Source organism: Rhodamnia argentea, chromosome 4 (genome assembly GCF_020921035.1).
Source record: "Rhodamnia argentea isolate NSW1041297 chromosome 4, ASM2092103v1, whole genome shotgun sequence".
NCBI classification, from domain to species: Eukaryota; Viridiplantae; Streptophyta; class Magnoliopsida; order Myrtales; family Myrtaceae; genus Rhodamnia; species Rhodamnia argentea.
Genome location: NC_063153.1, coordinates 21,262,875 through 21,287,433, shown reverse-complemented (window position 1 = coordinate 21,287,433; position 24,559 = coordinate 21,262,875). Strand labels below are relative to the sequence as shown.

Sequence of the window (24,559 nt, the reverse complement as noted above, 5' to 3'; positions counted from 1 at the left end):
GAAATGTCTGCCCACGTGTCTGGTCCGCAGAGACTTCTCTTTATGGCCAAGGTTGTCCCTTAACGTGGAGGGACATGAGATGTGCAAAACAATCGAGATCTGCCTGACCGTGTCGAATCGGCCAATTCTAGATAGTTTTTTTGTTCCAATAATTAAGAATCGGTGAGTACCAATTCAGTTTCGTGTTTCAAGTGTGAAACCGTTCACTTGGACTATTCAGACCGGACTGATACATACATATATACATACATATAGATAAATATTTTAAACTTTAAATTTTTATGTTTTAAAAACCCTAATGTCCGGTCCTAACAGAACTTCAAGACAGAAATCCACATGAATTGCTTCAATTCTACGTCATTCTTCTTTTTAATAAGTCAGAATCATCACTTGATAGTTAATTACAAAAAAAAAAAAAAAAAAAAGGAAGACACGTGCACTATGCAAGTACATACTTTACAAATTCATGCGGAATTTCACAAATCTTATATATGTGTATACAATCAAGAACATCACCATCCACATGATCTAAGTGATCAGTCCCCACTAGACAACATTCTAATATTACTTCAATGATTAATTCTAGGTATACAATGTATTGATGCACACTCTGAGAGACTATCGTTTTCAGAAACTCAAATTATTCTCGCAAAAACGAAGCGTTTTAATCTATAGGATCCAGTCTTCGGCATTGTGCAGGATCGAATCGAGAGATCCCAAACCTGAGCTCATCTCGGCGAGGTCGGCGATCCAATTATCCGTCTCCAATCCTTCGTTCAACCAGTAATGTGCCTGTCCAGGGGAAGCACCTCCAGCGTTGTTGTCCTCGCTCATTCCCTCGTTCTCAACAGTGTTCATCACTGGAGAAATGTTTTCAAACTCATTGAACCTAAAATCAGAACCATCAAGAATCTCCGGGAGGTCCAGCTCCCCCACAGTGCAGTCCACCATGAGTGGCTCCAAGTTGGGCTCTTCTCTAAACATGGAAGCGGGCGATGAGATGTTACTGGATTCGTATTCCAACAGTTGCCTGCTCTTTGCCGTCTCGCCATTTGCTGGCGGTGGTGCCGGGGCAACGATTCCCGTGTTGCGAAGCATGGAGTCTCCGACGAGCACCAGGTTCTGAGTCTCGTCCTGCATCACTGCGGAGGCGGTGATCGGTTTGATCTTCTCAGTTTTGGAGGGGATTGGCTTCTTCCCACCATGTTCCCTCTTGGCTAATTTGGAGTTCCAGTAGTTTTTGATTTCATTGTCTGTTCGCCCTGGAAGTCTTCCCGCAATGAGAGACCATCTACACAGATAATTAACTTTTTGTGTCATTAATTATTCATATTTTGTAATTAAGGAAAAAGGGTCCTTAATCAGTCCTCCACATGAAGATGATGTGATGTCGTGCACGTGCATGCATGAACATATGCAGACAATAAGCACTTGATCAAATTAAGCCACAAGGCATCAGCCAAAAAGATACAGACAACTTTAACCCGAAATGCATTTGCCGAAAGCATTTAATGATTAAGAAAGAAGGGCGATGTGCTTTATTTTTATATTATACAACAAGACAATACTTCACCAAATCGCTTATCGATTACACAAATTTAATTGCAAATGCCACCTCAAACGAGAAGACGAATTTCTAGTTTCTCTTCCCCATGAATTGCTCAGGGGAACTAAAGCAGGGCAAATATGAAGAAAGACTGGATAAACAACCTGTTGCCCAAGAGTTTGTGAAGCCTGATGATGAGGTCTTCTTCATCGCTGGTGATGTTGCCTCTCTTGATGTCAGGCCGCAAGTAATTCAACCACCTCAGCCTGCAACTTTTCCCACATCTCTTCAGACCTGCACAGAAGAAGATTATGAGGACCCAACCAAAGATCAAACGACCACGCATCACCGTCATCCAACAAAACCCTAAACACTGCCTCTCCGCTTAACTGAAGATCAGGGACTCGTATTGAGGCTTACCTGCTTTTCTGGAAATGTTCCTCCACTTCCCCTCTCCGTGAAGTTTGATGTAGTCCGTGAGCATCTTGTCTTCGTGAGCAGTCCAAGCCCCTCTGTTCAACCCTTCCTCTTTTGAGCAGCATGGACTCCTTCCCATTGCTGCAACTCTCTCTCTCTCTGTTCTGTGCTCTTGTGAGAGTTTGTGATCGCTCGTCTCTTCGTTTTGTGGCAACTTTTCTACAGAAGGTAACCCAGTTTTCCTCCTATTTCATGGAGACATCCAACTGGGTTCTTTATAGATGCCTCTCTCTCTCTCAACAATGTTGGTACATATACAAAGAAAAAAAAAATTTCTGGATCAGATCCCCATTCAGATCCGACAACCCAATTAGAATCGGCCTGTTTCGCGTTTCGTAATATGATAACATTATGTGAAGCAGTTTTCTTTCTCTTCACTTTTAAGAAAACATGTAAGAAAAGAAACAACTTCCACTGGTGCTTGAGTTGTATTTGCATGCTGAGTTCATAACTAGCTATTAGCTAAGCCTCGAGATGTTCCTCATCAAAAAGCGGATCTATTCTCTTTTGACTCTAATGAAATTTCACTCTCGCGATATGTCTGTCCCACGTGCCCCTCCCAATAACCACGTGATAGCTACGGTCCATTTTGGACCGGACACGTGTCTCCCCAGCTTCAAACGTACGTGGACTGATTAGGGTTCGCTTTTATATTGTTAAGCATTTCGTAAGACATGAATTTGTTCTCGTACGTTGAATGTAACCACGGCATTCATCTAACTTCTGCAGTGAGTTTGGGTGCATTTAGTTGTCTTAGACGAGACTCCGTATCTTCCTTAGTCCATGGCAACCTCTGCTCATCCATAGGAAAAAGTCTAAATAAGGGTTCAAAGTGCCTTCTTTTTCTCATACAAGGACCTGAAGCAATCATGACTGTTTGAAAGAAGGGCTCGAAGTGCTCTCATTTTTTCAAATAAGGGTCCGAGGTGAATGTTATTTCAAATAATGGCCTGAAGTGGCCATAGAGTCTCAAAAACTGGCTTGGCCTAAAGGGCATTTTCATTAATTCCCTTTTTTGATTTTTTTCCTTTTTCCATTTTGTTAAATTAAAAAAATAGTTTAAGAGTTGCCGGGGCCTCGACGAGGGCTAGCAGGCCCTCGCTAGAGTAGAGCGAGGGTCAATGTCCCTTGCCCAAGACCAAGTGGGGGTCGCCGGTCCTCGCCCTAACTAGGGCGCGACGACCCTCTCCCATGACCAGGCCCTTGCCCTAACTAGAGCTAGCATCGACGACCTCGCCCAAGATTGGGGTCGCTGGACCCTATCTTGACTAGAATGAGCGTTGGCAACCCTCACCCAAGATCAAGCGAGGATTGTTAACCCAAATTCGATCAAGGAGAGGGCCTAACCCTTTATTGGTTTTGGCGATGGCCGACAGGCCCTTACCTCTAGTTGGCGGGCTCGTCGGCCACAGGAGGTAGGGGCCCGTGTGTATATTTTATTTTAATTTTTATGTTTAAAAAAAAGGAAAAGGAAAAAATAAACAAATCAAAAAAAGGCCCTTACCCAAAAAAAAAAAATAACAAATAAAAAAAAGGTGAAATGACGAAATGCCCTTAAAATCAGGCCATTTTTTGAGATTTTCATGCTCTTATTTAAAATAAGGTTTACTTGAGTCCTTTATTTGCGAAAATATAGGCACTTCACTTTCTTATTTGAAATAAGGTTCACTTCAAATCTTTATTTGAGAAAATAAAAGCATTTCAAACCCTTATTTGAAAATTTCTCTTAAAACAATGTCTACTTCAAGTACTTATTTGAAATAGAATACACTTTAGCTTCTTATTTGAAAAAATAAGGGCACTTCAAATTCTTATTTAAAATTTTCCCGACTTTTCATCGTTTCCGCGGACTGTTCCCTCGCAAGGTCTCTAGAAACTTGAAAGTTAGCTGGGCCAGGGAAATTGGACCCGAAAGCAGCCACCCGGATTGAAAGCAGACCGACATATTCAATCATTGTCTTTTTTGCTAGATTACAAAAGTGCCAAGTCATTACGTGGATTGAAGGATCTTGTTTCCTTTTTTGTTTTCTGGGTCAATAATAGTGGTATCATAGAGGGGCTCCCTCTCTACTCTATCTTTCTATTCCTTTGTGATCCGATTTAAATCTATCCCTTTGTCCTTGTTAGGGTTTGGGGTTTAGTGAAGTATATAATAATGCCATAAATCACGATGGCGTAATATAATCGTGGTAGTTAGTGGAAAACTTTGACTATCATTTCTGCATTTGAATGAATTCTTGTAAAGAGCTCAATCTATACGTGGACTACTACTACAAATTTCATCGGTTAGTTACACATATTTGGTCTATTATATCTAGTAAGTCACGTTAATAAGAATATGAACTTGCACTTCCATTGTCTACTCTATGTAATCGCGTGTTTGCAAGATTTTTTTTTTTTTTTGGAAAAAATTATGATCGACCCGAGTTGTCAATTTCAAGGAATAGTAAGAAAAGGAGGAGTGCATGTTGAAAGATGAATCTCTACCAAAATTACTACTCGCACAACTATTTTCCAATGAAACAAACATCGAAATATGTGGAAGAGACTGTCCCATTGATGCTAATTATTTCATTATGAAAATGAAATAACTGAGAAGAGAGAAAGGGGGGAGGGTTTGTTCTATAATATTGACATAAGGAAAATACCAATGAGTGTACATCGACTAATGACCCAGTCAACTCGATTTACGTAAGGCTAAATCCCCAAAAAGTAGTAAGTACTTTAGTCAATAATATTTGGGAACATAACTTTACTTAATAAGTTCTATCAACCTACAAGCTATATCTCATTTGAGAAGTGACCACCACATATAGCACTCTATGCTAGAAGGGTTTTATAAAATTTTAAGAGATGGCTCTCATGGTCTAAGTTTTTTTTCCCATGTCACTCTTAATTTTTTTTTTTTTGGTCCAAAATGTCACTCTTAATTAATGAGCAATAGGATGTCACAGATGAGCATTCCGAAACTCCTGATAAATCACAATGACATGGGCTGTAATTCTGATCAATAAGACAGTTTTTTTAATCTTGATCATAATCAGATTGATTTTAGCTTGTCATGATCAGACTTTCGATCATTTTCGTTAGCTAATTCCTTTTTTGCTCTTCTGACATCTACTAGTTAGATCATCTAAATTGGTCATGATTCACGTGAATCAAATTCCTATATTAGTCAACATAAGAATCTTTTGGCGTCTTTACTCAAATTTCAAGTGATCGGCTCTTTCCCTAGACCCACATAATGTGAGATTGACGTGTTGCCATATTTATCGAGATACTCGATACACCGTATAGTTGTTGTGCTTTCAAATTCTTGGAAAAGGGTTTCTATTTAGTCACTATTCTTGTAACTTGTTAGATTATTGCACACTTAAACATCTCCAATGTTGCAAAAATGGGGAAAGGAAAAAAGAACCTTCAAAGAAGGTCCTAACTCAAGCGGAATTGCTATCCTCTACATAATACCAATCGTTCTCTAAATCAGCTTCCCTTTTCCCAATAACGCAATTTCTCTTTTTTATATCTTTTTTTTCAATGACATACTTATATCCTTGGTGAAATAAATATACGGCACATGGGTTTTTGACCAGCGCACGCATGCTAGTCTAGGGCCTTGGGCGAGGGATTTGAATGGAAGTGTGGTGCACCATACGGGTCTCATAACTATGCATGTAAGAAAAATATCCTTTTTTTTAGTTGACAAAAACAAAAAAAGAACAATATCCTTTTGGGACCGCTGGGAATTAAAGTCTTGTTCTGATACATAGTAATTGACCATTCAATCTAGTTTTCACACTTGACATCATTGTATCTTAGAATGTCTTTTGTCTTTTATTATTAATATCATCATCATCATCATCATTTTATGTCTCCGGTTTGGACCTAGAGGGTGCACATCTTCCTCATTTACCACTTCAGCTACCTTAATAGACCAAATGCCTTCTAATTTTTGTTAGCGTTCATGCCTCTCGATTTTCCCATATTGATGTACAATACTTGCATTCAGATTACACTTTCGTTCAACTTTCTTACAATTGGTATATCAACGTTCACTTTTCTAATGTTACCTGATCAGGAACTTAGGTATGCCGATTACACTACGAATACCGGAATTATTACACGTTTCTAGTCAGCCTTTAATTATGCTTTGATGCTTAGATTTTTGAATGTGTACATAACACACAGTTTGTCTAAGAAGACGTGCTTGACAGAAAATATGATCTGCCCCTCCTAAAAATAACGTCATCACTACATAATAATAATATCCTATCATAAATGCATCGAAACTTTCATCCTGTAAAACAGAAAAAGAAAAGCATTTTTAATATTTCTATATCTTTTTTCTCGCTGCGTGCAAATGATCCGCTCCATGTCTCCCTATCGAGATCCATGAAGGACGGGCTTTCCCTCCTCTTTTTTCAATGTACAGAAACTTTTAGGAATCAGTACTTTTTTAAGGGATGTTATTATGAGAATATACTTTAGAAACCATTAACAAAAGGGAATATATTCTGAAGGAGACAGCTGGTGAAAACAAATAAAAAAGAGGATGCATGGAAAATGTGGGCAGATCTAAGTCAACCACGAGTGGCTGCCCATGTGCCTCTAACATTAAAGAATACAAAAGAAAGAAATGGTTCTAAATTTGTGCAAGTTGACATTAATGAGAGCCAGTAAAGAAAGATACGTATCGATAACGACACAAATAGAAATTAGGGATGATCGATTTTAAGGTGGACTAGTTCCCACCCTAGATTTGGGAACTGCTTGCTGATTTTTGGGTCCGCTTGAAAATCGGATCACCGATCCGATCCGGTTCTCGGTGGATAAATGGAACTGGTCATTTGAGTAAAAAGCAAGAAATGGCGAAATAAAGACAAACAACAGGAAAGAAAATGAGAGGCGACTCATCAAATTCAAACAAGAAACAGTAAGCAAAAGACTAAGGATGTCATCCTTTTTATTTAGTGATGTTACATCCCAACCAGCGTAAGTCATGGTTTAATGAAATTATTCGAACATGATAATAAATCTCGAGGGTCCTCTGCCCTTGAAGCAGAAGGTCCTTTGCTCTCCATGCTATGTATCACAAATCAAGTTTGCTCTGAGAAAAGGATGCTTTTACTGCCAAAAGTTATGTACGGAGATCATTTTGGTGCCAAAAGTTTCAGTCGGATCACTTCAGTACTAAGTCGGAGAATAAATGATCACTTTGGTGCTTTCGGCAAAATTTTCTGGCCAAAATTGCCACGTGTCATTAATAATTAATTTTGTAACGTAAAAAGACATTTAAAAATAATAATAAGTCCACGTGCATTTCTACACTTTAAAACAAATAAAAATAAATCAAATTCAAATTGAAAAATTAGCTAAAAATAAATTCTTTTAAAATACAAATTGTATTTAAATAAAATTAAAAATAATTTTAAAATTTATCAAAAAACTTTAAAAAAATTAAAGAAAGAAAAAACCTTACTAGGTGGCGAGGGCTTGCATAGCCCTAGCTTCCATCGCCCCACCATTGCCGGCGATGGTAGGGGCGGTGAGGACTTGTGAAAGCCCTCGCCGCATGTTATGCAATTTTTTTTTTTTTGAGTTTTTATTTTATTTTATTATTTTATTACTCTAATTTTTCAGTTTATTTTAAATAAAATTTGTATTTTTTGATATTTTTTCCAAATTTTTATATTTTTATTTTTAATATTATTTTTTAAAATTTTACCTTTTTTACCTCGCCAGAACCACGATAGCTTGAAATATTAGTAAAATAATGTCACGTTAGATTTTCGGCGGATCAAATTGGACTTGGTACTAAAACGATCGTTTTTTCAAAAATTGGATACTTAAGGGATCCAAATGAAATTTTCGACATCAAATTGATCTCCGTACATAACTTTTGACACCAAAAATATCCTTTTTCCCAAGTGCTTCTATTGCTGATCTCGATTCCCAGCATCGCAAATCACGCGTAGCAATTATTTATGTTTGATCTTTGGATCGAAGAATGAGGAGTTGGAGAACAAAGGGGACAGATTCTGCGGACGGATCTCCTCGTGTTTCGTGATCTTGATCTCTCTTTCCTTTCTTGCTTCTCTGCTTTCCTCACGTTTTCTTTCCCCTACTTCTTCCAAAGAAAAAATCTCACCTGTTAAATTGAATTATGGATTTTTTTTGGTAAAATTGAATTATGGATTAGGAAAGTCCCGAAGAAACACTTTAATTAGAATTTTGAAACATAAAATTCTATGAGTGGGTGGGTCTGCACCCAAAATTGAGAATCGGATCGATATTAATCGCTTCTAATAAATTCGAATCGAAGCTGCCTAAAATTGGCTAGTTTGATCCGGTTCGGGCGGCTCCCGATCTGATTTGGTTATTTTGCTCACCTCAAATAAAAACAGGTTTATTTCCCTCATTCTCATGTATAACTAACTACAAACAACGGAAAGATATTAGCCAGCTAGTGCATTGCACATATTAGGGGTGAGCAAAAAGACCATGATCCACCTAAATCGGACCGGCCCGTACCCAACCGGTTGATTTTGGATGCTAATAGGCGGGTACAGTCCGGTTTCCAATTTCAATTTTCTAGAACCGGCGGTCCCGGTTTAGTTCTCTATTTCAGGTGGAAACCATCCAGCCGGCCAAACTGGACCAATCCTCTTATGTAATACAAATGCATTTTCTTTTAATTTGAGTGCATAACTTTGTATATACCTTACTTCATAAAGTATGGAACATGGAATAACTGCAATGACACAGCGAGATTGTGGCACGTTGATTTAGGTTTAGCTAGATAGCTGCACTAAAGTGGATCTGTGCCTTTTGGAATAACTTTTGCAAATATTATAATGCTTGTTATCTTGCATATTGAAAAATTTTCATTTGGCAATGGTACTAAATCGTTGTCCCCATTGTTATCTTGCATATTGAAATTTTCCTCCTTCAACCGCTAGGGACTCGTTCCCTTTTCTTTTTTAATTGATGTTGGTGCTCGTTAAAACGGTAACCGGAATCCAATCGAAAACCGGACCGGACCAGTGGTTTGATTCTCGGGTGGATTCATGGAACGAGCGCATGGTTCACTATTCGTATTTTGCAGAATCGGTCCTTAGCGGGCTGTTCTCGGTTCTAGGGTAAGAACCAACTATCCTGGAACCGATCACTCATAACACATATATTGTCCTTTTTGACAAGTCTATTATACGTCGATGATGAGTTTCAAACTTGCAACAATCTAGGAAAGGAAAACATTGAGTTTGCTGTTATTTGAATTGAATTTTCGCCTTTTTAATTTACTAAGAAAATTTAAACGTTGGATTTTTTTTTTTTTAACATTTGAAAGACTCAAAATTTCTGCAAGCATATAAATATAACATTTAGAGGCACCTTGAATTTCCCATACATCTTCACAATTAAACATTTCACTTTCGTTAGACAGGAAATATAAGGTATAATTGTGGGTTTTTTTTTCCAATTTAATTTTTTTAAAAATATTTACAAAATTATTTTTTTTTATAAAATATTTACAAGTTTGGGCCTCGCTCGGCGGTTGGGTTGCCGAGCGAGGCCTCACTGGAGCCCAACTACCGAGCAAGGCTTGCTCGGCGGTTGGGCTGCAAGCTAACTCGGTTGGGCCCCTCCCCAATTGCTTGGTAGTTGGGCTGCCGAGCGGGCTGGGCTATTTTTTTAAGTGTTTTAATTATTTATACTTATAATATTTATTTTATTTCGTATTTTTTAACATGCTTATATTTATTTTATTTATAATTTTTTTTTCTTGTGAAGCTTATCTTTATAACATAAGTAGTAATAATTAATATAAAAATTATTAAGATCTATAATTAATAAATAATGTTATAATTATGTAATTAATTAAAAATATTCATAAAATAAAATTGGTAAGATATATGAAATTAAGGAGGACGAGGATCCGGATGTCATTTCGTAATTTTTTTTAAAAAATTAAATTGGAAAAAAAACCATTATTTTTCCATTTTCCCTACATTTTATAAACGATAAATTTTATCGGCTTTTGTAGTTTTGCCAAAGTCCCTCGTCACATTCCCCAAGAGTCGTGTTAGGACAAAGGCTGTTCGACCGATAAAGCCGAACAATGCGCCAACACTCGACTTGTCACACACCTTATGCATGAACCCCCTCCTTAATTCAATATCATGCAAGGTCGTATGATCACGCGGACGGGTAAGTATTGGCTGCCGCATACCGAACTAACGAAGTACTTGATCTGGATAATGCCACTCAACTATCCAATAATAGTCCGATGTAGAACAACCGATAGTGATTTTTTGGAAAAACGTGATCGTCAGAAATCGGGCAGATTTCACCGATTTGGGGCTGGCGAGCTCGGATTCCACTCAAATTCGGTCGGCTAAAGAGAAATGGCCTTCCGATCAATAATCACATGTTTGCTGTGACGTACGATGTATTTTCGCATTTCGGAGTCGTTTAGATAGGTTTTCGGGCAGTTTTTTAATTTTAGGAAGCTTAGCGATATAGATAATCATAATATCTGATTTGGATTCCGTTTGATTAGATTAGATTTTTTTAATGTTATTTTTGAGTAATTCTAATTCCTAAAGGAGTCCTATCTATATAATGGACGTCCGCTCTATGTAATTTTTACATTATTATTCCGTTAAATTCAGTTTACCCTTTGGAAAGCTTTTCTAGTTAACACTTCCACAGCGTCACGCTCGAACATACGGCCTTGCTTGATATTGAATCAAGGAGGAGGTTCATGCATGTGGTGCGTGACAAGTTGAGTGTTGGTGCATTGTTTAGCTTTATTAGTCGAACGACCTTTGTCCTAATGCGACTATTGGGGAATGTGATGAGGGACTCTGGAAAAATTATAAAAGCTGATAAAATTTATCATTTATGAAATGTAGGGAAAATGGCAAAAGAAGGGTTTTTTTTCCAATTTAATTTAAAAAAAAATATTTACGAAATGAAATCGGGATCCTCATCCTCCTTAATTTCATATATCTTACCAATTTTATTTTATGAATAATTTTAATTAATTACATAATTACATAATTATTTATCAATTATAGATCTTAATAATTTTTTATATTAATTATTACTAATTATGTTATAAAGATAAGCTTCACAAGAAAAAATTACAAATAAAATAAATATAAACATGTTAAAAAATATGAAATAAACTAAATATTATAAGTATAAATAATTAAAACACTTAAAAAATGAAATTTAAAAAAAATAAGCCTAGCCCGCTCGGCACACCAACCGCCGAGCGAGGCTCAAACTTGTAAATATTTTTTTTAAAAAAATAATTTCGTAAATATTTTTTTTTGAAAATTAAATTGGAAAAAAACCCCTCCCGATAATTGTCCAAAAAATACTAAATTTATTATATAGTGGCCAATTTAGTCTTAAACTTTTCAATTATACCAATTTAGTCCTAAATATTTTGATGATTTGCTAGTTCAGCTCAAAGACCTTTCAATTCCGTTGATTTAATCTTAAATATTTTTGAAGATTTGCCAATTCGGTTCTAAGTAATTTGACAATTTTCCAATTTACTCATTCCTTCCTATTTTGACCGGAAATCATTGATTTGACGCTAGTCGTCCCACATGGTATGATCGGCGATAACATGTAAATTTTTTGTAATTATTTTTATATTTTATGATTTTTAATTAATATTGCTTTCCTTTCCTTTTCTTTTTCTTTCCACTGTCAATGCCAGCGGGAGGGTCACTGGAAAGAAAAAGAGAAAAAGGAAAAAAAAATTTCAGGAAATTTTAAAAAAGTGCAAAAATGGTCCACCTCGGCCCTGACAAAGCCATGAAAGCCGACCGGCGTCATGTCAAAGATTTCCACCCAAAATTTGCTGAAAGGACTATATTGACAAATCCTTAAAACTTTTAAGATTAAATTGACGAATCGTCAAAATATTTACGATCAAATTGACATAATTGAAAGGTTTTAGGATTAAATTAGCAAATTGTCAAAATATTTAGGACTAAATTAGAATAATTGAAAGTTTATTATTGAATTATATGTAGTACAATAGGTTTAGGACTTTTTCAATAATTTTTTTGGAAATTTAATAGGGTGTATCTGATAATTTATACACTAAAATAAGTTCACCGAAAACTGCCTCTTCTTCTTCAACCTGAAATCCTAAATTTTAGATAGGTTTCGAGATGATGCTGGGTACTTAAACTTGTAATAATTCCCATAAAATAACACTCTAGAGTGTGAAAGCCTACAGTTATAAAAAAGAAGAAGAAGAAGGATGTTGGTGATGATAAGTATGCATTTAAAAGGTATCGTATTGTGATTTCGAATATTGTGCGATTAGACCAAGATTAGGTTTTATTTGATATAAAAAAAATTCAGGTAGGCATAGCTACGACTCTTCTGTTAATATATTAATCTGAAAATATTAAAAAGTATACTTCCACGTAGCTTATAAAATGTAAAATGGATCGTCACTCTTTTCGAGTAACATCTATCAGAAAGGGTTTTAAATTATTATAAGCATCATATGCTTCATTTTTCAGATCATTTTGGCACTGACAACATGTTTCAACATGCCACTAGTTTTTCGTGCTGCAACTAACGCACATTGCACATGGGCCCATTAAATTTCCCCTCTCGATCCCCAGAGGAAGATCGACAAAAGGGTTTTGTTAGCCTTCGAGCACAAGTAGTCAACACTTCTTGCATTAACCGCTGGAATCATTCGCAGCATGTCCCCAGTTAACTAATTGGCTTAATCTATGAACTATACAGATCTGTCTTAATTAACGTCTCTCTATGTTAAAATACTCTCAGATTAGCAACAGAAACAACACGTAAGTTAAGGATGCATTTATTTTCCGAAAAACTCAAAATTTGAAGAACATTTTCCTAGAAATGATTAGTTATTAGTTATATCTCTCCGAAAATTAGTTTCGAAAAATAATTTCATTATCGATAACAATTTATGCCTAACTATTCTCGTGGGCGATGAAAATATTTTCCATTCATTCATTTTTGCAACAGATACAAGAGTTTATTTTTCAAAAAAACGTTATTCAAATTTTGAGTTTTCGTGAATCAAACACACCCTAAGACTTCATTTTAATAAGGACCAGATAGTTCTTAATTGCTTAGTTAGGTTTTAGTTCCATTGTTAACCTAACTATGGGCGATGACCAGATGGAGGCCAGAGTTGACTGACTTTTTTTAATCAATGTTTGGATTGTGCATTTGAGTAAGAAATATTCGAGATCGTTTCAATTTCGTACGTCTTCTTGGACAACTCAACTTCAGACATGACATGAGCCGTGGGTAATTGTATATGAGATTCATAGTTCATGTTGATTTTCCATTGACCTTTTTGATTTACCTAACTTTTTTTTAAGAAAGATTGCATCAAGCTTGTCATAAATGAATAATGGCAGAGATATGTGGACTTCTGGATGCAAGCATTACGTCAATTCTCCATAATATAGAACAAAGGTTCGTTTATTTTGCTAAAAATTCATTATTGTTGAAAAGTATTTTCCCGACAAATAGTTTTCCTAGAAAATGAATTGATTTCTTGTGCCTGGTTTTGCTGATGGCGCAGTTCTAGAAAATGTTTTACAGTGCTTATTCACCGATAAGAATAGATAGCCTAAAAATTTACAAAATAAAGGCAAACGCTTTTACATGTTCTTAATCGAAACTGCAAGTCCAAATCAGTCATATTTACGTGTTCGCAATGAATGTTAATCGCTCAAATTTAATAAAAATATAACTCGGGAATGAATACGTTTTCAATTTTGAACGTCAAAATGGAAAAGCAAAAGACAACGACAAACAATAACGGTCATTATTCTGAAGATCAGCTAAATGATTTCAAAAGAAAAGACGAGAACTTATGACCGTAGTTTTGAAGATCAGTAAAAGAAAAAAAGAGAGTAAAGATCATAGTTGTGCAGTAGGGTTTTAGGCTTGAGGGTTTCGCTCATCAGAAAAGGGTTTGTGATAATCGGCAAAAAATCTAAAAGCATTTTCCTAAAATAGCTTTGCCGGAAACAAACACACCCTAAGATACCCTCTAAGTATCATCTTTTTATTCTTTTCTACTATCCCGGTTCGCAAACCTCAAGTGTTAGATTCTGATTAAAAAAAAAAAACCTCCAGTATTAGTCTTATATTATGATGTTGATTATTGCGAGTAGGATGATCGGTTTGAATCGGGAACTAGGGGGTGTGTGCGGTCTGGTGGGTCGCGATTCCCAATTTCAAGGACCGACGGTCCAGTCCCAATTTGGTCCGAGCTGTCTAATAGAACCGATCAAAGACTAAAATAAGTTAGTTAGGCATGCTATCTTTATAGCAAGTAATTCTCTCCCATTGTATCTTCTAGTTGACGTTGGACGCTAATAGAGGATGACGTGTAACTTGCTATAAGTACTTGGCCCACCCAATCTTTTTGTTAAGTTGAGCCATGGTGATCCTTCTTAGATGTGATGTGCAGAAGGATAAATGAAAGAGGCTAAATTAAGTTTACATTTAAATTTAAGAAACAAAGAAATAACTAAAAGATATTTAGTTGGTCAGGGCGATTTGGTTCCAAGATCGTAATCGATTCCAATTTTATGGAATCAGGAATTGAACTGAAGGTTTTAGGAACCGGACCAACCCATCAACCCGATTTGGACAGTCCATTATACTCAGTCCTACCGGTAACCAAACCAGACAAAGTCGGTTCCCCGTCTATGGAACTGGAGACCCTACTCACATTGGAATTAGACGGGACTGAAACGGATGGTTCCCATCCGGTCTGGATGAGCTGTTTTCTTTTTCCTACATGTTTTCTTTTCATTCTCAAAAATACCTAAATATATTAAAAGCTACTTTATAAGATGAAATTACTAATAAGAAAGAAGTTACTAGTAAAAGAATAGATTACTCTCATAGATACTCTGGATTGGTTTGGTCCCGTTCCTCCCTAGGAATTAGGAACCGGACTGCACACCTTTAACTGCAAGCCCATGTCCACCACCTGGTGCTACAGTAGATGCTAATCATAGGCCATCGTGTGGGTGGATCACATAATTGGTTTAAGCAACATAGAGGCCTAATTACCATGTGTTCAAGACAAATCGAAATTAAGGCGATTGAACAAACATGATTTTAAGGATATCGAGTTTACTTTTTATTTCCGCCGCCTGTTGATTCACTTCCAAAGACAAATATGAAACCAATCGAAATGGAGTTTCAAGCCAAATCCATCTTGTCTTTAGTCCAAATTCCCGAAAAAGAGAGTATTTCTCTTTTCCCATGAATAAAAGCTGTCCATGTGCATTTTGTCTTTTTGTCTGCTTGATGGGTGACCCCAAAGACTGTCTGATCTGAGCAAGGGCAGCCCTAATTCAATCTTCGTTTTTTTTTTTATTTGGTCGAAATTCAATCTTCGTCGAACAAAAGAACAGGATTACGGGGGGACCTTGGAAAAGCACAGAAATCGGTATTCATTGCTGGTTGACTGTGTTAGGCACTCCGGCAAGGTTGACAATGTGATTCAGTTAATTTTAATCACATGCTTGTCCCCGCTTCTGTTGTTTTTTTGGGTCGGAAGTCTCAGTTTCCCCAATAGTTACCAATTGTTGTTTAATCAACGCAGATTTCAAGGGATAATTGCGACAAAAGTCCTACACTAATTACAATTATAATTTTTTTTTTGCCAATTCAATTGCAAACCTTTTATATTTGTGCCAATTCAGTTCTTCCGGCCAACTTTAGCAAAAAATCACTAACGTGTCGTGGGCGACGCCGACATGATAATTTTTAATAATACTTTTTTGATTTATTATTTATTTATTTATTTGTTCTTCCCCTCTTCCTCTAGCTAGTCGACGGATCTCGTCTTTGGCCAGTCGCTGGACTTAGCAGCCAACTGGAGGAAGAGGGGAAGAAAAAAAAGGAAAGAGCAAGAAAAAAAATAAATAGATAAAATGAATAAAAAATCAGAAAGTATAAAGATATTATTATAAATTGCCACGTTAGCGTCAGCCGCACCATGTCAGCTATTTCTGGTCAAAATTCGCTAAAACGAATGAGTTGACATAAATGCAAAAGGTTTATGATTGAATTGGCATAATTGCAATAAATTTATGACTTTTTTGGCGACTATCTCTTGATTTTACTGTGTAAGAAAACAGTGAATGCCAATGAGGAAGAAGAAAAGGAAGACATGTTAGGATAATATGCTGATGATGAACATAATTACAAGCAAGGCCGGCAATTTTAGTATTCACAATACGAACATGACGCGAGCCAAAACACAAATGATAGAGGAAAATTATGAACATGACATGACACAACATGCCTACCTTATATGTTGACATGAATTAATACGAATTTACACGCTTCATGGCATATATAATGAAAGGTCAAACATGATCAAATAATTAAATATTAAATCACGCATTTAGTTAAAAACTTAAGCTTTTTGAACAGTTGGCGCTTGTCCCACAAAATCTCACATGATTTCAAAACAGAAGATCCTGAGTTAAATCTTTCTAGGCCTCATTTGCCTCATCAATTAAATATGTCCAAAGAGTAGATTATAATCTTACAATACGTGTATAATTACCATAGACCTATTGGTTTCACAACATCACGTGACTTGATTGATAGAATATTTTATGCCCAATAGCTAGGTCGAGACTACACACACATTATCCTTTTTTAGGATAGAGCCTTGTGTGGTCTGGGACAGAAGTTGTTTATGTCAGTTTTCTTGTGGTCAAATATAAAAACGACTTGAGCAATCGCTATGTTAAAGAAATATACCTGAAAACAAAATGCAAAATCAATTCATCGTTGGTTAAATCGTTCATACATTATATATATATATATATATATATATATATATATATATATATATGAGATAACCGAGGTTTCTCAAGTGTAATCAACTATTCCTCGGGGTGATAGGGTTTTTGCCAATACTACCAAGTAAGTCTCCCATGACGTGGTCGCTGGGAGTTGAACCTGGAATCTCATTAGTTTAACTATCTAAGTATCATGAAAATTTTCAAACTGGTACACCTGTGACAAATATACCTCAAACTATTTTTTCACAACAAAAAACCCCTCAAATTGATACACATGTAACAAATTTATTCTAAACTATTTTTTTTAATTATCAAAAACTCTAAATTGGTACACCTGTGACAAATTTAGTTTAAATTGATACATTTGGGACTCAATTAATTTTTTTGTTAAATTTGACCATCAAAGTGTTGAGTGCAATGGCACGTGACAGTTGATAGACATATCGGTTTGGTATTTTTACCCTATGTTTGTCATAGATATATCGGTTTGGGGTTTTTCCTAGTATTAATCCAATTTGGCAAAAACTAACGAAAAGTAAATTTATCACATGTGCATCATTTTGGATTTTTGGTGGTAAAAACATTTAGTTTTGGGCAAAACACAGATATACCGGGTTGGGATTTTTTATTGTCAAAAAAATAGTTTGGGGTAAATTTGTCATATTTATACCAGCTTGAGGTTTTTTGAGGTAAAAAAAAAAATAGTTTGGGATAAATTTGTTACATGTATACTAGTTTAGGATTTTTTGTGGTTAAAAAAATAATTTAAAGTGAATTTATTATAGATGTACAGTTTGAAAATATAAGGCTCGACTCGTACACGAGAATGACAAGGAATCTATTAGCTCAGGACAAATTATACCCGTTTCTTAGAGAAAAACATGTTGGAAGTTTCAAATGGAGGGTCATTGTCATGATACAAGTTGGCACAGCTGCCGACAACTTTCCTTTTCCTTTCCTATTGTTTTTAGCCACAGAGGACATTCCACCATTTTATTAAATAGTTTCCAACTCTATCACAGTAGATGGTGAGTCTCCCAACCGACTCAATAGCCCTCGAAATGCTGCTGATTAATTTATTTTTACTAGTTAATCTATTGAAGAATGATCGTACTAAGCACTGTGTGAAAATGACATGGAAGTAGAGTCGGGAGAGAGCTGATCAAGTCAAGACCTAATGAAATGCAACATGTTTGGTATATGGTTACTAATTAATATAGACAAAAAGAACATTATAAGTGTCAAAATTTGTGTACGACACTCACTTTAATGTCAATTTTTTTTATCACTTAAATGTCATTTTTTAAAAAACAATCACTTAAGTGCTAACTTTGATGTACTTGACCGAAAATCATAGGTGGCCCTTTTTTTTATTATTAATATCCGAAACCGATGTGCCTTGCCCGAGCTAAAAAATAAAAAGGAAGGATTTCACAGGTGGCGAGGGTGGGAGCTGGCCGGTGTCGGCCACCGGACGAGGCTCGGCGACCCACCCCGACCATCCCCCCACCCTCGCTGGCCATTGGATTAATAAATAAAAAATAAGCTAAAAAATTTAAAAAAAATTAAAAAGAAAGGGTTTCATAGGTGGCTAGGGTTGGGGATGGCCAGTGCCGGCCATTGGACGAGGCTCGACGACCTATGCTGGTCATCCCCCACACTCGCCGGCCATTGGCAGCGATGGTGGGGTAATCGCAATGAGGGGTGGCAAAGCCCTCGCCGCTTGTTCAAGTCCTTTCTCTTTTTATTTTTTTTACTTATTTATTCCTTTAGCTTATTTTAAATTTAATTTGATTTATTTTTATTTTTTAGCTTATTTTTAAGTTTAGAAATTCACGTGGACTAAATTTTTAAAAAAATTATCACGTCAAATTAAAATATAAATATAAATATCACATAATATGTTTGGTCAAAATTTCTCAGATTTGGCACTTAAGTGATCTTTTGTCTTAGATTTTGGCACTTAAGTGATTCGAAAAAAAAAATTGATAATAAAATGAGCGTCGTACTAAATTTTAACACTTCTGATGTTAGTTTGCCGAATAATATATTACTTTTGTGAAATGGGTCATTGGTGGAGGCAAAGAGACACATTGAAACGTGATGGTTAGTACCCATATATAAACGTGAGGTTGTGAAAAGCACAAAAATTGGAGAGGTTATAGTGTTTATAAGTTTCCACTTGCCTTTCTTCCGAATAAAGTTTGAGTGGAAGCATGGATTTAGGAGCTGGGTTTTTCTTGAAACTTAAATTCCCTATTTAAAAAAATAATAATCTAAATTTGGTGGACTTACGCCGTTCCTAACTACATAGTTTGCTGGCATCGATGCATCGAATTTGATCTTGAATTATTGTTCAGATTTGAACTTTACCACCCATCAATCTTGACTTAATTCAACGTCTTGCACATGTGTAGGACTCTAAAAAGACTATCGTTGGTGGATCATTCGAGAGCACGTGCGCTGCCAGAGCCACCACCATTCCACGAAATGAGTGACCCTTGCACCTTTTCTTCTTTTGCCTTTTTCAGCATTCCTCCTAACCCCCATGCCTATAAGATTCCTTTCTACTACTATTCACGTTATCAAGCAGCGACGTTGGACTCTTAACAAATATAAGACAATAAAGTATATAATTGGTAATTCAGAAATTTTGAGAAAAACAAAGTATAGTCTTTGCTATAATCCAAGTATCTACCGACGACTTCGACTACGTACCTAAAGTTAGCTCCTTGGTTTTGAGGCCCGAATACTACATACATCTAGTTATATAGGTGCAGATACTGTTCATTCACATTCCAATTAGGATTAAAATCACGAAAAATCCCAAATTAGCACACTTGTAATAAATTTATCACAAACTAAATTTTTGGCCACCAACCCTTAAACTAATTTTCTACCATACACAAGTAAAAAAGTTACCCTCCATTAGTTTTCATTAAATTGGATTAATACCACGAAAAAAACTCAAACTAGTACACATGTGACAAATAGAGAGTGCAAATCCCAAATTGGTATACCAATCAACCGCCAAAAACAATCTAACTCGGCAATTTAATGGTAAATTTTAACGTAAGATAACAGAGGGCAAATTTATCGCGTGTTCCAGTTTCGAGCCTTTGGTAGTCACAAATTTAGTTTGTAGTAAATTTGTCTAAAGTTGTCACAGGTGTATCAATTTTGGCTCTTTTGTGATATTAACTCTAAAAATTATTTTAAAGACTTTAGGTATGTGGTATAATAATTTGGCTCGTTTCTCATAAGTACATCTATATATAAGTTATGACCAAAGAGAAAAAAAAAAGAATAATATTGCCTCAGTTGTGTATATGATGCTGGCGCACATTGGAGCATTTATCTATTTGTGAGAAAAATGAAGCATACCGGCTATAAATTTACTAGTTAGGGTGGACCCTTTCTTAAAGTAAGGTGTAGAAGTGCATTATAAAGAAAAGGACAGGCCTGATGAGGACATTATTAATAGTCTTCGAGAGCAGAATGATGTTCCTAATTATAAGCATAGAAACTGTAAGAAAGTTTAACAAAGAGTATCAATTACACCGTGAGCGTAATTAATATTGGCCGCCGACAGGCGGTTGGTGTGTTGGGGTCATGATCAGATGACCAAAGTAGTATTTTGATTAGTCTTAGGATGGACCTTAGACCGATCGGTTAGCTTAACTTAATGTACGCCTCTCCCTCCCTCCCTTCGCCTTGCCCACTGCCGTGCCCTGCGTCACACCTCATCGTGGCTCGCTCGACCATGATTGCATGCTGCTTCCCTCGCATGTGGCCCATCGGCCTATTTTGATGGGTTATATCTTAAATAGAATTAGAACAATCACATAGAAAATAAAAAAAATAGATGACACACAAATTTACCCAGGTTCACTCCAGAAATATGGCTACGTTCTGTAAAGGGATTCCACTATGATATTTAGGTTTGCAACCATAACCAATTGTTACAATGATTTCTCATATGAGTACAATATATAGAACTTAAAATGGGCCCAAACCTCAAGCCTATCCGAATCCCTTTGATCCCACAATAAACGGGCTAACTTAAAATACAAGCCTAAAAATCTGATGTTATTTCGGGGGTGCTACTCCCGAGCCCCAGTCCGCTCACTGGACGGCGGGACTCCTAACATTCCTTACGCATGGGTCACATGTTGTCAGTTCATACTTCGATTTCCTTAAGCTCGTGTGGGCTTGCCCGATATGAGAAATGAAGGTCCCCGAAGTATTCGCCAACTCCAATATGTTTCAATGTCCGGTGGAGGATCGATTATGATGCGAGGGTCGGTGGGGGTCGCCTGGCACAAACAAAGTTTTGTAGCGACGGCGCCTAAGCGCGTAGTGTGCAGAACACAGTAGCTCATGGGATAGAGAAATGGCAGCTTTGGAAACTAAGAAAGGAGAGAATGGGGAACAAAGAAACAAAGAAGGAAGAATTAATGCTCCGTTTATTTTCCCAAAAATAAATAATTTAAAAAATATTTTTTTGAAAATAATTACTTGTGTCGTCTGAAATAATTAGGTTATAAAAAATATCTTCATTATCCACAATAATAATATCCATTCCTCTTGTGGCCAAGATTTTCTCTTGAAGTGGAGGGACATTAATGTGGTCCATACCTGAATAATGAAAGTTTCCAGACAAAGGAGTAAATGAGCACAACCGGAACGTAAAATCCTAAGACAGAAATCCGCACGAGGTACCTCGATTCTATGTCCTCCTTCTTTTAAGTGAGTCGTAATAATCCCTAAATCCCACTTAAATTATAAAGAAAAAAACACATGCAATTTACCAGTACATAGTTTACATATCATGCTGAATATTAGAGAATCTTAGGTTTGGACAGGATCAAGAACATTACTATCCACATGATCTATGTGATCACTCCACACTCGACAACAGCTCAAGATTATTTCAATGATTAATGTTTACATATACTTTGAATCGATGCGCACTGTGAGAAAAACCCCTTTTACGGAAGCTTCAAATTATTCTCACAAAAAGCAGCGTTCAATCTATAGGATCCAATCTTCGGCACCGTGTAGGATCGAAGCGAAAGGCCCCAAACCCAAGCTCGTCTCGGCGAAGTCGGAGAACCAATTATCCATCACCAATCCTTCGCTCCACCAGTTATGTGCCTGTCCAGGAGAAGTACGTCCAACGTTGTTGTCCTGGCTCGTTCCCTCGTTCTTGACTGTGCTCATCACTTGAGAAGTATTCTCAAACTCGTTGAGCCCGAAATCCGAACCATAAAGAATCTCCACGAGGTCCAACTCGCCGACGGTGCAGTCCACCATGAGCTGCTCCAAGTTGGGCTCTTCCCTAGCCGTGGAAGCCGGGGACGAGACGTAGCTCGGTTCGTATTCCGATGATTGCCCGCTCTTCGCTGCCCCACCGGTCGCCGGCGGAGGTTCCGCATGGTGGAGCGTGGAGTCTCCGACCAGCACCAGGTTCCAAGTCTCGTCCAGCATTACAGCGGAGGTGGCCATGAGGTTGGTCTTCTCAGTCGTGGTGGGGTTTGGCTTCTTCCCTCCTTGTTCCCTCTTGGCTAAGTTGGAGTTCCAGTAGTTTTTGATTTCATTGTCTGTTCGCCCTGGAAGTCTTCCCGCAATGAGAGACCATCTACACAGATAATTAACTTTTTGTGTCATTAATTATTCATTTTTTGTAATTAAGGAAAAACGGTCCTTAATCAGGCCTCCTCGTGAAGATGATGTGATGTCGTGCACGTGCATGCATGAACATATGCAGACAATAAGCACTTGATCAAATTAAGCGACAAGGCATCAGCCAAAAAGACACAGACAACTTTAACCTGAAATGCATTTACCGACAGCATTTAATGATTAAGAAAGAAAGAAAGAAAGGCGATGTGTTTTATTTTATATTATACAACAAGACAATACTTCACCAAATCGATTATCGATTACACAAATTTAATTGCAAATTCCACCTCAAACAAGAAGAAGAATTTCTAGTTTCTCTTCCCCATGAATTGCTCAGGGGAACTAAAGTAGGGCAAATATGAAGAAAGACTGAATAAACAACCTGTTGCCCAAGAGTTTGTGAAGCCTGATGATGAGGTCTTCTTCATCGCTGGTGATGTTGCCTCTCTTGATGTCAGGCCTCAGGTAATTCAACCACCTCAGCCTGCAACTTTTCCCACATCTCTTCAGACCTGCACGGAAGAAGATGATGACGACCCAACCAAAGATCCAACAAAACTCTTGGGCAACACCATCATCCAACAAAACCCTAAACACTGCCTCTCCACTTTCTCAGAAACTCTACAGAGAAAAAACAAAATCCCCCCCCCCCCCCCCAAAAAAAAAAAAAAACAGAGCACGCTTAACCGAAGATCAGGAGCCGTATTGAGGCTCACCTGCTTTTTTGGGAATGCTCCTCCACTTCCCCTCTCCATGAAGCTTGATGTAGTCTGTGAGGATCTTGTCTTCATGAGCAGTCCAAGCCCCTCTGTTCAACCCTTCCTCTTTTGAGCAGCATGGGCTCCTTCCCATTGCTGCAACTCTCTCTCCCTCCCTCCCTCCCTCTCTCTGTGTTCTTGTGAGAGCTTGTGATCCCTCGTGTCTTCGTTTTGTGGCAACTTTTCTACAGAGAGTAAACCATTTTTACCCTCTTACATGGGAAGATCCAACTGCGTTCTTTATAGATGCCTCTCTCTCTCTCTCTCTCTCTCTCTCTCTCTCAATAATACTTGCATAAATTTTCAGAAAAGGACTAAAGAAAGAAGCAGGGTAAGAACCCCATTCAGATCTGACAACTCGACGTCCTTCGAAAAGGATAAAATTAAGAAATAAACAACTCGCACTGGTGCTTGACGTGCACCTGCATGCTGATAAGTTCATAACCCAGCTCTGACCCTCAAGACGCTCCCCCCCTCTTGGAAGAAACCCAACCATTCTTGCTTTCACCATCATGACATGTCCCTCCCCAAATTACCACGTGACAGCTACGGCCCATTTTGGGCCCGGACACGTGTCCCCGCGGCCTCTGACATTACGTGGGACTGGTTATGGCTCTAAGTGCTTCGTTAACTGTATGCTCGAGCACTCGGTACGCCATGATTATGTTAGTCTTATGATTTTTAAATTTTTTTTTTTTTCTTAAAGTGGGGATGATAAAATAACCCCTATCTGCATCTAACTTTCGCAGCGAGTTTCTAGGGTTTCCGCAAACTAACTAACTTTCCAGCACAAGGGTCGTCTAGAACTTGAAAGTTGGTTGGGGATGACGAAAAGACAAACTACCCGGGAGTGAAAGGAGACAGATATATTTAATCATTGTCCTTTTTGCTAGAATACTAAAGTACCAAGTACACAAGTCATTATGTCCGATTCAATAATATGTCTCGTTATTTTTTTCTTTTTCACTTGGTCAAGATTGGTATCATGGAGGGCCTCGTTTCTCCACTCTGTCTAGTCATTCCTTTGCGATTCGATTTGAATCTGTCGTTTTTTTTTTTTGGTCCTTGTTAGGGTTTGGCGTTTCCTCTCTACAAGGTTTCGGAAAACGGGTTAGTGATGTTTATGATGAGGCCATAAACCATGGTGGTGTAATGTAATCATGGTGGTAAGTGGAAAACTTAGTACTATTATGTCAAGCCAGTCATGTTATCAAGATATGAAC

General features: G+C 37.2%; 2 protein-coding genes across 2 annotated transcripts; both read right to left on the bottom strand.

The window, feature by feature from the left end:
• Positions 1-548: 548 nt before the first annotated feature.
• LOC115740930 (transcription factor MYB123-like) lies at positions 549-23,499 on the bottom strand. Its single transcript, XM_030674581.2, has 4 exons — positions 23,439-23,499; positions 1,967-2,112; positions 1,711-1,840; positions 549-1,291 (listed from the first exon to the last, which is right to left on the bottom strand). The coding sequence occupies exons 2-4, from the start codon at positions 2,100-2,102 to the stop codon at positions 670-672; spliced, it is 888 nt and encodes a 295-aa protein (XP_030530441.1). The 5' UTR covers positions 2,103-2,112; positions 23,439-23,499; the 3' UTR covers positions 549-669.
• On the bottom strand, positions 21,711-23,445 carry LOC115741100 (anthocyanin regulatory C1 protein-like). The gene is made up of 3 exons (XM_030674818.2): positions 23,295-23,445; positions 22,961-23,090; positions 21,711-22,534 (listed from the first exon to the last, which is right to left on the bottom strand). Exons 1-3 carry the CDS (start codon positions 23,428-23,430, stop codon positions 21,928-21,930), a joined length of 873 nt encoding a protein of 290 aa, XP_030530678.2. The 5' UTR covers positions 23,431-23,445; the 3' UTR covers positions 21,711-21,927.
• Positions 23,500-24,559: the final 1,060 nt, after the last annotated feature.

Bases quoted from the DNA above. Each gene is read 5' to 3' on its own strand.
- LOC115740930 (XM_030674581.2), bottom strand. From the start codon at position 2,102: ATGGGAAGGAGTCCATGCTGCTCAAAAGAGGAAGGGTTGAACAGAGGG. The intron at 1,841-1,966 runs GTAAGCCTCAAT...TCTTCTGTGCAG, and splicing joins GAACATTTCCAGAAAAGCAG to GTCTGAAGAGATGTGGGAAA. The intron at 1,292-1,710 runs GTTGTTTATCCA...TTATCTGTGTAG, and splicing joins CACAAACTCTTGGGCAACAG to ATGGTCTCTCATTGCGGGAA.
- LOC115741100 (XM_030674818.2), bottom strand. From the start codon at position 23,430: ATGGGAAGGAGCCCATGCTGCTCAAAAGAGGAAGGGTTGAACAGAGGG. The intron at 23,091-23,294 runs GTGAGCCTCAAT...TCTTCCGTGCAG, and splicing joins GAGCATTCCCAAAAAAGCAG to GTCTGAAGAGATGTGGGAAA. The intron at 22,535-22,960 runs GTTGTTTATTCA...TTATCTGTGTAG, and splicing joins CACAAACTCTTGGGCAACAG to ATGGTCTCTCATTGCGGGAA.